The sequence below is a fragment of the Danio aesculapii genome, chromosome 21 (genome assembly GCF_903798145.1).
Source record: "Danio aesculapii chromosome 21, fDanAes4.1, whole genome shotgun sequence".
Classification (NCBI taxonomy): domain Eukaryota; kingdom Metazoa; phylum Chordata; class Actinopteri; order Cypriniformes; family Danionidae; genus Danio; species Danio aesculapii.
The window spans coordinates 23,614,137-23,627,843 of record NC_079455.1 but is presented as its reverse complement, the minus strand read 5'-3'; the positions used below and the strand labels follow the sequence as shown (position 1 = coordinate 23,627,843).

General features: G+C 35.1%; 1 protein-coding gene across 4 annotated transcripts in view; it reads left to right on the top strand.

The window, feature by feature from the left end:
- The window catches only part of gria4b (glutamate receptor, ionotropic, AMPA 4b), a 160,634-nt gene that overhangs the window by 102,124 nt on the left and 44,803 nt on the right, over nucleotides 1-13,707 (top strand). For all 4 annotated transcript variants that reach the window (XM_056445797.1, XM_056445796.1, XM_056445798.1 and 1 more), the window contains exons 7-8: nucleotides 6,895-7,062; nucleotides 9,492-9,596. In XM_056445797.1, the coding sequence (XP_056301772.1) occupies nucleotides 6,895-7,062; nucleotides 9,492-9,596 (273 nt within the window). The remainder of the gene's footprint in view (nucleotides 1-6,894; nucleotides 7,063-9,491; nucleotides 9,597-13,707) is intronic.

The window sequence follows — 13,707 nt, the reverse complement described above, 5'->3', positions numbered from 1 at the left end:
TTATAGAAGAAAGAAATTATTGATGAAAAGACAAATGATAGACACAGTAGAGTCAATGAATTGAGTGCTTTGGTTTGTCAATGGATGGAAAGAAAAGCAGGAATACAGTAGAGGATGAGTGGATGAAGGGAATGAAAGAGAAAATTGGGTGAATACTGTAAGTGGAGGAAAGGAAAGAAATTTCCATAAGGAATGATAGAGACAATGGAACAAGATGAATGGGAATAAAGGGGTGAATGGATTGATGGCTGGGAGTTTGGATGGAAGGAAGAAATGTTATATAGACAAAGAATTAGTAAATTGATGGAAGATAAAAGAGGGATTGGTGTATTGAAGGGAGTAAAGATTGGGGATGAGTTAAAGGTAAAGAGATGAGACAAATGGAGGATGCATGGATGGACTGGTTGAAGGACAGATGAAGACCAAAATAAGGAAGGAAGGATGGATGGATGGATGGATGGATGGATGGATGGATGGAAGGACTAGTTGAAGGACAGATGAAGACAAATTAAGGATGGATGGATGGAAGGAAGGAAGGACTGGTTGAAAGATAGATGAAAACAAATTAAGGATGGATGGATGGATGGATGGAAGGACTGGTTGAAGGACAGATGAAGACAAATTAAGGATGGATGGAAGGAAGGAAGGACTGGTTGAAAGATAGATGAAAACAAATTAAGGATGGATGGATGGATGGAAGGACTGGTTGAAGGACAGATGAAGACAAATTAAGGATGGATGGAAGGAAGGAAGGACTGGTTGAAAAAAGATAGATGAAAACAAATTAAGGATGGATGGATGGATGGATGGAAGGACTGGTTGAAGGACAGATGAAGACAAATTAAGGATGGATGGATGGATGGATGGATGGAAGGACTGGTTGAAGGGCAGATGATACAAATTAGGGATGGATGGATGGACGAAAGGAAGGAAAGAAGGAATAAAGGACTGGTTAAAGGGTAGATGAAGACAAAATAAGGATGGATGGATGGATGGATGGATGGAAGGAAGGAAGGAAGGAAGGAAGGAAGGAAGGAAGGAAGGAAGGAAGGAAGGAAGGAAGGAAGGAAGGAAGTAAGGAAGGACTGGTTAAAGGACAGATAAGAATAAATTATGGATGGATGGAAGAAAGGAAGAAAGGACTGGTTGAAGTTTGAAGGACAGATGAAAACAATAAGGATGGATGGATGGATGGATGGAAGGAAGGACTGGTTGAATGACAGATGAAGACAAATTAAGGATGGATGGATGAAAGGAAGGAAGGACTGGTTAAAGGACAGATGAAGATAAATTTAGGAAGGATGGAAGGAAGGACTAATTGAAGGACAGATGAAGACAAATTAATTAAGCATTGAAGGATGGATGGATGGATGGATGGATGGGAAGCGGGAATGACTGGTTGAAGAACAGATGAAGACATTAAGAATGGATGGATGGATTGATAATATAGTATAAGAAAGGTAATAAAATAGTATAAGGAAAGACATAAAGCATAGATGTATGTTTGAATGGAAGTAAAGATAGATTGAAGGAGGAAGGGTAGATATAACAAGAAAAGACAAGACAGATTGAATTAAAAAGAGTGCCGTACATACAGTCTATGATCATGCATTATGCAGCGCTCACAAGAAACAGCAATAATACCTTTTATCCCAGAACTGTAATATATGTCAAAGACAGAACCTCAAGAAACTGTGCCAATGTATTCAAGTAAGATGTGTTCTTACACAGAAAACACTGTGTAACAAAGCGCATCGCCTCGACCCGTGCTGTGAATTATACACCTACATTACCATAAGCTGTTTCATTCATATCCTCGTCTCACCAGCCGAATCCTGCTCTTGATTTGATATGCCTGTTCATGTCTGCGTCGTGAAAGCGAGGGTTTTGTTGATCCATTTTCACTGGGACTGACTTTCCCCTTGGGGCCCGATGAGGATGACATTCTTTGGAGGGCGGTTGCATTGATCCCCGCCTGGTGATGTGGTGCAGTAACGGAAATCCCTTTGGCGAGGCCTGAGGGGACATCGCTTTAACAGGCGGCTGCTCCTCACTGCACACCAGCGGCCGGAGCAGGACACCCACCGACTAGCAAAAGAGGGGTGTAAATGAGACACTGTGGTCCAGCCATGTCAACACATGCACAGATCCACATACATATACTCTCTCACAGACCGCCTGAGGTATTTCCGTTTGGCTGCTCCTTCTCTTTCATCCCCAAATACTATAAGCTACTCCCTTAAGCCTTTCTCAGATGGCCTCACGACTGACGCCCCAAAACCTCATAAAATCTCCAAGCTGTTAGCCTTTCCTGCTGAGGCTATTGTAAGTGTCCCGAAGGCACCATCTAGTGAGGACACACCTTCTCCAGGGATCAATCCGTGTGTTTTAGAGCTTTAGCCGGAGTGATTAAACTGCAACTTTTGTAATGCTGCCTTTCTGTCCTGTGGGAGTCGGTGACCTAATGCCATCTTTGATAATTGATGTTGGACCATGAAACTGGTGGTAGACTAAATATGAACATGCCTTAAATATGAAAATTCGGTAATTGTTTCTATGCCTTGGAGAGAGCCATTTGTTCTTTGTGCAGTCATTTTCATTATGTGTCTCTTCATAAAAAACGACCGAAAACATTTGATCATAAGTCGTTTAGAATTTTGAATCCAGATCATTAAAAAAAGGCTCAAATGAATGCTTCATTCATAAATTGAGTGTGGAGCAGTGTTGTGTGTTTTTACTCACACAATCGCTTTTGAACATTTTTATGGTGCTTTTATGAGAGCTCGGGGGTCAAAAATCAATTCAGCTAATCAGCTAGCACATATTAAACTGATAAAAAAAGTAACAGCAAAGACATTTATGATGTTAACAAAAATCTAATTCAAAGTAAATGCTGTTCTTTTGAACATTCTGTTCATTAGATTACTAAAAATGGTTCTAAAAAAATATTAAGTAGCACAAATGTTTTAATATTGATGAGAAAACGTCTAAATTAATACATTTATATAATAATATAGACCATTTTGAGGAATGTAAACAATAGCAATGGTCCTAACTTATTTCCTGTGTTACATTTTTCATTTTTATAGCTGCCGAGAATTCAAAGAAGTCCAAACATTGATATATAATGTAATGATAGCTGTTTTAATGTTAAGTCATGATTGAATTGCCTCTTGTTGCAGTTAAGAAATAGTTTGACAACAAGCAAGAAATGTTAATGGACCAATGACATCGCCACATTAAAAAGGTCTATACTTGTATAATTATAGTTATAGTATGTATAGTACACTGTAAAACACATAGACTGTAAAAGAAAGAGATGTAGTATCCGTGACGTCACCCATAGGTTTCTGAAGAACCCAAAAGAAGCTACCAATAGGCATGGCCAACGTCACCATTTTGTTCACGTGTCATCGCACCAACTGCGGTATACCAAACAAGGGCAAAGAGGCTGAGCGTGAGCGGACTGCTGCTAGCATTTTGCTTAGATGTTTTTTTCTGCTTAATACATCATTACCTGCGACTCGTTTGTGTTCTGACCAAATGTGCTTGGTTGTATACTATATCAATAAAGCATTTAGACTTTTAAAAACACTGTTGTAATACATTGAGCCACTAAACATTGTTCTGTCTTAGTAAATGCAAGGCTATTCATGAAATCCAGGCAAAACACTGTATGACAATGTTTCAGATGACTGTTCTAGAGCCTACAGCTAATCAATCTGTCAGAGTCTGGAGTGCATTACAGGTCTAAAGAAAAATGTAAATGATAAATGATCTTAAATAAAACATATTCATTTATACTGATGGTATAAAATAAAAAAATTAAAAAGACCACGTGAATGGTTTGTGAGCACGATTAAGTGCACACAGCATGCCATATCATCTGATAATTGTAAGAAATAATTCCAAAAGGCAACTGACTGTGTAAAGCCACACAAAACAAAACAAAATTAGGATGTAATGCTAATATATATAAATATATATGTGTATGCATGCATGTGTGTATGTATATGAATGTATGTGTATATATATATATATATATATATATATATATATATATATATATATATATATATATATATATATATATATATATATATATATATATATACACACACACACACACACATAAACTAGGGGTGTCAAAGTTAATTGTGTGTGTTAACATATACACATATAAATACATACAGAGAGAGAGAGAGAGATTTTGTAAGGGTTTCATCAGTCTGAACATCTGTATCTCCATTTTATTCAGCTACAGTGGTGGCTGGATATAATTTTACTTTACCAGAAAATGTTACTTCTGTGAGTTTTTCTTGTAGACTTTCTGCCTAAGGGCACCCTCTAGTGTCCAGTATGAATGAAACAAATTTCATGTGAGTTTAGTGCTCCACAATGGCACTGGCATTTGATTATTTATCACAGTATCTTATGTATTTAATTCAATATAAAAAACACAGCCATCAATCCGTGTATATTTTGACACCGCCAATTAACGCTAGAACAAAATTTAATTTTGAAAAAATCACTATTATCATTAGTACCAGTATATTGCATCACCTATATTCCTGTTATCTGTCTCCTGTTATCTCTCTCTCTCCATTTCCATCCCGCTCTGTCACTCCATCTCGTTCACACTGTATGGCATTATAGCCCAGGGCTCTTTCTGCGTGTTTTGTGTTGTGTTTGTAACGGTACAGAGAGTCCCATCTCATACACCAGAGATCTGCTGATGGAATACCAAAATCCATCTCCTAGCACCAACAGAGCGTCTCCTTTTCAGCAGGATAGCCTGAACACACACAGGGGTATTTTTGCTCTGTCGGTGCGCATATATGTACGAAAAGCCCAGGTGACCTTCTCTGACTCACTTCCACGACACAAACCAACGTCACAATATCTAAAATAGCAATAAGAGACACAACAGCAGTACAAAAAAAGCAAGGGCATGAAATGTCAGGCCTCTAAAGGACACACATTGTTTTTTCTTCTTCTTTTTTTTTGTAAAAATACCATGCATTGCCTGCAGTGATTCATTGTGTGGTGTTTTATCTCAGCGAGGCAGAGAGAGAAAGCCACTTATTGGTGCAATAAGGGCAGTGTCCGATAGCAGCTGACCATCCTATTCGTCCTCCCCCATTCCCTTCACCCATTGAGCCACACAACGACTGTGTCACAGCGCACTGATTTCACATGCTCCTCCTGCTCCTAATATGTGCAATGACAAGCATGTGTGAGTCGCGGCTCTGCTTTATATCGCGTGCTGTTTTCAGTTGGCCCCTTGCTCTCCTTTTTTTTCTCCATTTGATGCAGCTGCAAAACACAGACTGCTGTCCCCTATGATTTCACTTGGTTGTCCTCTGTTTATGAGGACGCGTAACCCCATTTTGGTTATTCAACCCTTGCAAATGGCTTCCATTGGTGTAAAGCTAATGTAATTAGGTTGATTGAATGAACAGTGATTTGTTACAGTGCAGACACTCAAGTGAATATGATAAGCATATGTATATGATAATGCACAGGAATGCTTGATTTTGATTGGTCAGTTGCAACATTCGTCTGTGTCCATTTCTCATCCATGATCACTGTTTTTACAGTTTGTATTTCGAATAAAGTTCCATATAAAAGTATAAATGGCCAATTGTCTTTGGCGCATGTCTTTAAACTGTGGGGGAAATTGGAGCACCTAGAGGATACCCATGCAAACACAGGGGAGAAAATGCAAACTCAACACAGAAATGCCAACTGAGCCAGCCGGGACTCGAACCAGCGACCTTCTTACTATAAGGCGACAGTGCTAACAACTGAGCCACCATGTCACCATTTTATTTTTATATAATTTTTTATTTGTGACATTTTACCTTAATCCACACTACTGTGTATTTCCTCCTATTTCGGCTAGAATAAAAGCAGTTTTTAATTTTTTTAAAACTGCATTTCAACTGCATTTGAAATCTGAATATATATATATATATATATATATATATATATATATATATATATATATATATATATATATATATAAATACATATATATATAAATATATATATATATATATATATATATATATATATATATATATATATATATATACTGTATAATCTGTTAATTTAAGTTTATGTTGATTGATGAAACATGATGAAAGTATATGCATGTAGTAAATTTACACAGTAACTAGATTAATACTATAAAATTTCGCATCATTCCATTTCACCCGATATTAACAAACTGAACCATCAAATGCTCATTAAAGCAGATTTGCCGTTGAAATCAGATATTTTCCAACAGATCTGGACATTAATTCAAACAGATTTACTTTGCTCTTTGAAATGTTGTCAGAGGCTTTGTTGTAGTTATTGTCTTTATAGGTTTATTTATTTATCTACTTGTTTAATGTATTTTTTTTAAGCTGTCATTATTATTTTTGGTAACACTTTAGTTTAGGTCACAATTCCTGCTATTAACTACTGGCTTATTACCTGCCTATTATACAGATATTACTGTTTATTAGTAGTTATAAAGTATGATCTAATTCTACATCCCTAATCCTACCCAAAACCTAAACCCAACTACTATATTACTAACTATTAATAAATAGATAATTAGTAGTTTATTAAGCTAGTAGTGTTAGTGAATGGTTTGTTAATATCGTGAATTGTGACCTAAACTAAAGTGTTACCTTGTTTTTTTATCATTATATTTTATCTATTATTATTTTATATATTTGTTTATTTTTTGTGGATGTAAACATTCTAAGTAAATGTTTTGTGTATACTATGTTTCTAAAAAGTTTTGTAAAAAACACAGTTTAAAAGAAAAAAAGCTGATTAAATCATAGCTGTTTAATGTACAGTGTATGCTGACTCTTCTATGACCCTGTCTTTGTACAGTACACTTCAGCTCTGACGTATGACGGGGTCATGGTGATGGCAGAGGCCTTCAGGAACCTCCGCAGGCAGAAGGTGGACATCTCTCGCCGGGGTATCGCTGGAGACTGTCTGGCCAACCCCGCTGCCCCCTGGAACCAGGGCATCGACATGGAGCGCACGCTCAAACAGGTCACATTCACACACGTACAGTACAGGAAAACATGTTTCAGTGGCAGCTGAAATAAACCTCAAATGGAAAAATGGAGCAGAATAGTAATCGACAAGCTGAAAAATGTGAAATGCCTGAATTTGAATTGATGGAAGGTGGAAAATGGCTGAGGAAATGGAAAGGTGTAATAGAGGAAACTATAAGGATGAAAAGAGCGAGAAGCAAAGCAGGAGAGAGTGTCAGAAGACGAGATGGATAAAGACACAGTGAGAACAAGAGTGATTTCTCACATTTTTTTTATTAAACCAAGATCCTTTTTAAAGAAAAAAAACATAACAAGGTTGAAATTAACAAGCTTGAGAGAAAAAAGACCTACAAATTTGAAGTCAAAATCAAGTTTAATCCATTAGAGGTGTTACGATTAAAATGAAATTTGAAAATAATTTTTTTTATTATTTCATTTTTGTGTGTATGGAGCACTGATCATTATAACAATCACATGTTTTTGATGAGCTTTTGCCCAAGAAGAAGTGTTTAGATCAGTCACAATCTCAAACCTGGGTCAGAAATGATGGCTTCTGCTAATTCAAAAAACAACAAACCATGAGAGTTATACTAGTGAAGATAATATTAACCCTCTGGGGTCTGAGGTGATTTTGAGGCCCCTAAGATGTGTAGACATTTGTGCTTATTTCAGCTACTTGTAACTGTGCTACAATAATCTGTGAGAAATATGGATGTGTATGCTTGCATTTTTAAGAAGAAAAAAATACTATGCATGGTTAGTAGGTTTTGGATACATTTTTTAGCTAAAATAAGTTCCAAAAAACAAACTGAATGGGCCTGAACAAGACTTTTGAGTAACCAGCATTGTAGGCTAGAATATTTACTTCACAATTATGTAAAAATTATTTTGTTCTCTTATTCACAGAAAACATTACAATGGTTTACATTTTGTAAAGTCAATTTTGGGTCATCTCAGCTGTATGAATGGGAGTGACAATGGTCATGAATAATTCACACCTGGAGAGAAAAAAGACAATCCTCCACTGGAAACTCTGTTATTTTCAAGATGTCTCTTTTTCCAAGATTAATTCTAAATGCAGCAATAGCAACAATTTTCACAATCACAACAAAAAAGCCTAAATTCTGCATTCACACCAGACGCGGTACATGCAGATAAATCACATGTATATAGAGGCATGAACATTTTAAGTTTACTTGCTTCATTCGCACGTCAAATCTGCTTCCTTCGCGCGTCAAATTCGCTTCACAATACACGCAGATACGCATAATGGGCGGGGCTTCTGTCTGACCGGTGACTCTAGCTTCATTGCTAAATGGCTAACATGCATTTTATTGAGAGAATAGCTGTGTTAATGTGCTTTAGGCAGACTGAAAAACTGTGTCGATTCATTTGGAGCCGTTACTAAGTCCACTAGATCCATTCTGAGGTACACCCAGTGCTGGAAGCTCATAAACTCCTCCAGAAACTATACCTGGATGATGGAGGCTTTTAGCGATACTTCGGACTGAGCCGAACCCAGTTTGATGAACTGTTGTCTAGTGCCGGCAGGAGGATATTCCCCAGGACACTAACAACAGGCGCTACGTCATAATTACTCCCCTACAAGAGAAAGCTCCTGATTGGTTAATGCGGCGTGAATGTCCGCTGAAGTTCAGATTTTCCTACTCGAGCGATTCAAACAAAACGCAAGCGTTTCGCGCCACCTAATTCGCGTGCATCATGCTGCAGGATGTCTATTCGCGTCTTTGCATTGACTTAACATGTAAATCACTTGTGCTTGAAGCTTCTTCCTCATCTGGTGTGAATGCCGCATTACACTCACAAGCAGAAAGTATTAAATGATTAAGCTTTGCATTATCTGTATGATATGCCGTTTGCCCAAGCACACATTTTTTATACAGTATGTTTTCTATCAAAGCCCCGCTGTATATACAGTAGTTTGTAAATGCTGTCACGATAATCTGAAAAAAGCACTTTATTTATTCATCTGGAATCAGGACGTTCATGTCAAACATGCAAAAATAACTGAGTCACCAGTGTTTTATCAGCAGGAAATTACTTAATTGCTTTTAATTACACAGATGGATAAGAAGTAAATTTGAGTTTGTCTCTGCCTTGTTTTACATGCTCTGTTGCTGCATCGGGCAGAATTCATCAGCCTTTTTGTTTATGTGTAATTAGGCCTAACATGAACTCAACCATTTATAGTATGACATTGCTCATGACTGTGCTTTGATTTTCGACTTTTGAGGGCTTTTTTGAGCTGTTTTCAATGTGCCACAGTTTGAGAAACACTTGTGTGGGGGTGATATTTCCTTAAGAAAGTGATGTTAAAGTTCAAGAAAGCAAGTGGATGTGTAAATGAAGTGCTTTGCGGTGGTTGAATAAGCTGTAATGGCATTGTTTATCACTGTAATCCAGGTGCGCCTCCAAGGATTAACAGGAAATGTCCAATTCGACCACTACGGCCGCAGAGTCAACTACACTATGGATGTTTTTGAATTAAAAAGTAACGGCCCCAGAAGGGTAAGTTGTCATTCATTTTTAAAGTATAGAAGAATTGACTCCAGAGCTTGTTTTTTTTTTTGTGTCCTTTTTAACACTGTATATCTGTCATAAACAAGAACTTGCGAGTGAATATGGTAAAAAAAAACACATCTATCCATGTTTAATATGCAAATGAGGCATTATTTCATTAAATGTGAAAAAAAATTTGAATTTCAAGTAATGTAATGTGTCCATTTTGACGTTGTTTGTCTGTCATAGGCAAGAAAGTGCAGGTAAATATAGTAAAAAACACACATCCCCATGTTTAATATACAAAAGAGGTATTATTTAATTAAATATAAATTAATCAGAATTCCAAATTGAACTTAAACATGAATTTCTACAGCAAGAATCTGAAAATCTGACAAAGTCTGGTTCATAAATCTTGTTTCTATTTATTTAAAAGTTTTATGTTTTATTTATTTTTCTATTTGTTTATTTTTTGAAGTATTAGAGGCTTTTACATAGGGTATTTTGGGAATCACATTTTATCACTCCATCATTCAGAAAATAATACAAATACAATCGTAAATAATACAAAAATAATAAACTTTTGTTGTAGAGTGAAATGTTGTAAATAATCCCTCAACATATATACTATATATCGGGGGTGTAGATTTGGCATGGACGGAGGGGATGTATCCCCACTAATATCCAACAATTACTGAAATGCCCCCACCTATTATTTAATCACCTTCAAAATAAAATAATGCTCCATCAACCCTTAGTAACCTAGACCTGCAGAATGAGTTAAATCACATTCTCTTCTCGGGTCCCCCCACCTACAAACACATAAGGACAGTGTGATTGGCTAAGCCTGTTTATGCTGTTAATGACAGCTCTAATTATGTTTGGACGTGAGAAGCCCCAAAACAAGGACATTTTCCAGTCCTCCTTCACTGTACTGACATGGACATAAGTAACTACTTTTCAAAGAGTCAAGTTTGCTTGGAGTCCACTATGATAATATTAACCAAAGCTGTGCAATTAATCGATATTCAGGTTTGATTTTGTCTATCATGATTATGAAAAATATCAATCAGGATAAATTGCGTCACATGCCTCTCTAAATTTCTCTACATTCAAACCTACTAAAAGCCAGATTGCAGTACAACCATGTAAATTGACTTTGCAGGATAGGATGTGTTTCATTAATTATTATTTATATTATTAAGTGTTTAAAGCCTTTATTCATGATTTTAAAAAGCACAAAAGATCTATTCTATGCATGCACTATAGGGATGTACAGGGCTCAGCATAACTGAGTACACCCCATTTTCGGAAACGAATATTTGTATCCATTTCTCAGTGAAAATAGGTCATATATTTTGGTGCATTTTAACAAAACAGACTTATTAAACTGATATATTTAGTAAAACTATGTTTTAGTTACTGAATGTCTTTAGAAATAGGAAGATAATACATTTAAATTTATGTGAAATATTGGGGGGAAAATTACAAACTACCAAATTTCAATAACATTTTTGAACATTTTTGTTTCTCTTTTTTCTCTTTTTCGCATCAAATTTTTTTATTTACATTTTTTTGCCTAATGTATACATTTGGGTGTACTGGTTTTTGGACCATTATTGTAAGTTATTTTGTTAGATGAGCTCCAGATTTGGCGTCAGTACTGACTAATCTAATATATATGCACAAATGTAATATTGTATAGCTTTCTATTAAAAATAGGAATTTAAAGGAGAAATTTGTGAGGGTGTACTTGTATATGCTATGTCACCGTATGCAAATCTAAAATCTTGCCATGCAGTATATACTGTATATAAACATTTACTTCTGTAAAATAATTCAAAATAGAGAAATAAATAAAAATGTGCAGTTCGGTGTATGTTACAGCGAAAGTGAACATTTATAGCCTAATGCAGGAAAAAAACATTAAAATGTTTCCTAATGTATTGTAATTAAAATCAACAGGCACAAATTGAGAAAGTGCAACAAAATAACATAAAAAAAGATGTATTTGGATGTTTTCTTTAAAAAATTAAAATAAAATATGTAATGAAAGAATCTCAAAATTGACATCCATGATAAAATAATTTTTGCCAGTGTCTTACCTTAAAAAAATCCCAGTCTAGGTTTTTCCTGTTTGTGTTTTTATTCAGAGAAAGTGTAATCATGGTTTGCTTTCTGTCTGTCTCTCTACATCTGTCGAGCATCATTTCAGTGTAATTCATTGTGTTTTGCGATGTGCTTAACGCTCTGTGCTTCACTTGATGCAGCTGTTTCTGCGAGATCAATCCCAGGAGACCCTGATGAGTCTTTATTATTTTATAGTCAGCGTTTTCTTTTTGAACAATCTTTTACAGTACTTCACCGCATGCTCATTTCATGCATATATGCGTCTCTTAACTTGGTGAAAATCGTGTTTTACAGCCATTTTAGATGACTTATAAGCCTATATGCATCATTAAGGCTCTTGTAAATCATGGATGATGATTTTCATAGAAATGGACATTATTCTGCTCTGGATCTCCCACACAGTGTTTCCTGTCACCGTGCTCTGTTTTCTGCCCACGTCTGTATGACGGAGCGAGTGGGTTTTTTTATGACCGTCTTGGCCCTGTGGGAATGATGTGTGGAAATGAAATGAATTAGTCTGTTTGTATTATATTTAGTTAAATAACTGTCTCGGTGTGAGTGACATTAAAAGGAGTTAGGCTATCATAGTTGACGAAAAAGCTTAATCATAAAACTAAAGTCATTTTTGTTCCTTTGGTGATATAAAAGATAACTAAAAGGATTATACAATACAATCTAATACAATCTAAAAATTGTTTGCCGTTTGTTCAAACTACTTACTTAAAATGAGCTGAAACAACACAATTCTTAAGGTTTTTTTTCAGCCAACTTAATTGTTTTATGTTTAATCCACTTAAATTTGTAAAATCTAATAAGCTAACTGAAACTGACAAGACTTATGTTGTCGCAACACAAATCAATTGTGTGGAACCCAGCAGTTTCTACAGTGTATATATAAATGTTAATCATTTTACATGAAGATGTGTATTACTTTCATATACTTAACACTTAAACTAAAATAGAAATGTAAACTAAATAGACCTGTTAAAAAAAAATTACTAAAAATGGCCAATAAAACTAAAGTCATTTTTGTACCTTTGGAATGAAATAAAAGTTAACTTAAAGGATTACTACATATATTTAAACATGTTAATTATTTTTTTAATGTGAAGATGTGTATCATTTTAATTTATTTAACACTAAAACTAAAATAAAAATATAAGCTTCTGTAAATGGACATATTAAGAAACAATATTGTTAATAATAAACAATATTGTATGTAAGAATGGAAATGGCAAATATGAAAATAAAACCATTTCAATTGATTAATAGTAGCTGTAATAGTAATAATATTGTTCATTTGATACAAAATGCATCGACATATAAAAGAAACAATGACAAAAACACAACATTAAAACAAAAAACAAACAAAAAAAAGCCTTAATAATTAATAAATTAGACTACATTAACACTGGAAATGAAGTAGTCACACAGTTTCCATAGTGTGACTTTCATTTAAAAAGGCTTTTAACTTATTTTATATATTAAACTTTTATATTACATTTATCAAAAATATAATATTTTTATGAACATGTTTGCAAATGTAAAAAAATAGACATTAATAGTAATAAAAATTATGTTAAAATTTATTTTAAAAAATCTAGCAACTGCATTAATCATCATGTTATTTTGCTAAAATGCTGTAAATAGACAGAATTAACTTACAGTGGTCCCTCATTAATCGAGGGAGTTGCGTTCTTAAAATAACCCGCAATAGGTGAAATCCGCAAAGTAGTCCGCTTTATTTTTTACAATTATTATAGATGTTTTTATGCTGTAAAACCCCTCACTACACTATTTCCTCAGATAAAATTAACATTTTCACACTTTTCTCTTTTGTTTAAAGACTCGCTTAACTTCTACCTTCCTTTAGCATGTCCAGAAGTCCAACTTTTTGTGTGATGGTTAGCATTTTCCTCTGCCTTTCGGGTGCTACCGTAGGTGCCTTTGACAGTGCAGAATGTTTCGTTGACATTTAGGGGTTTGTTGG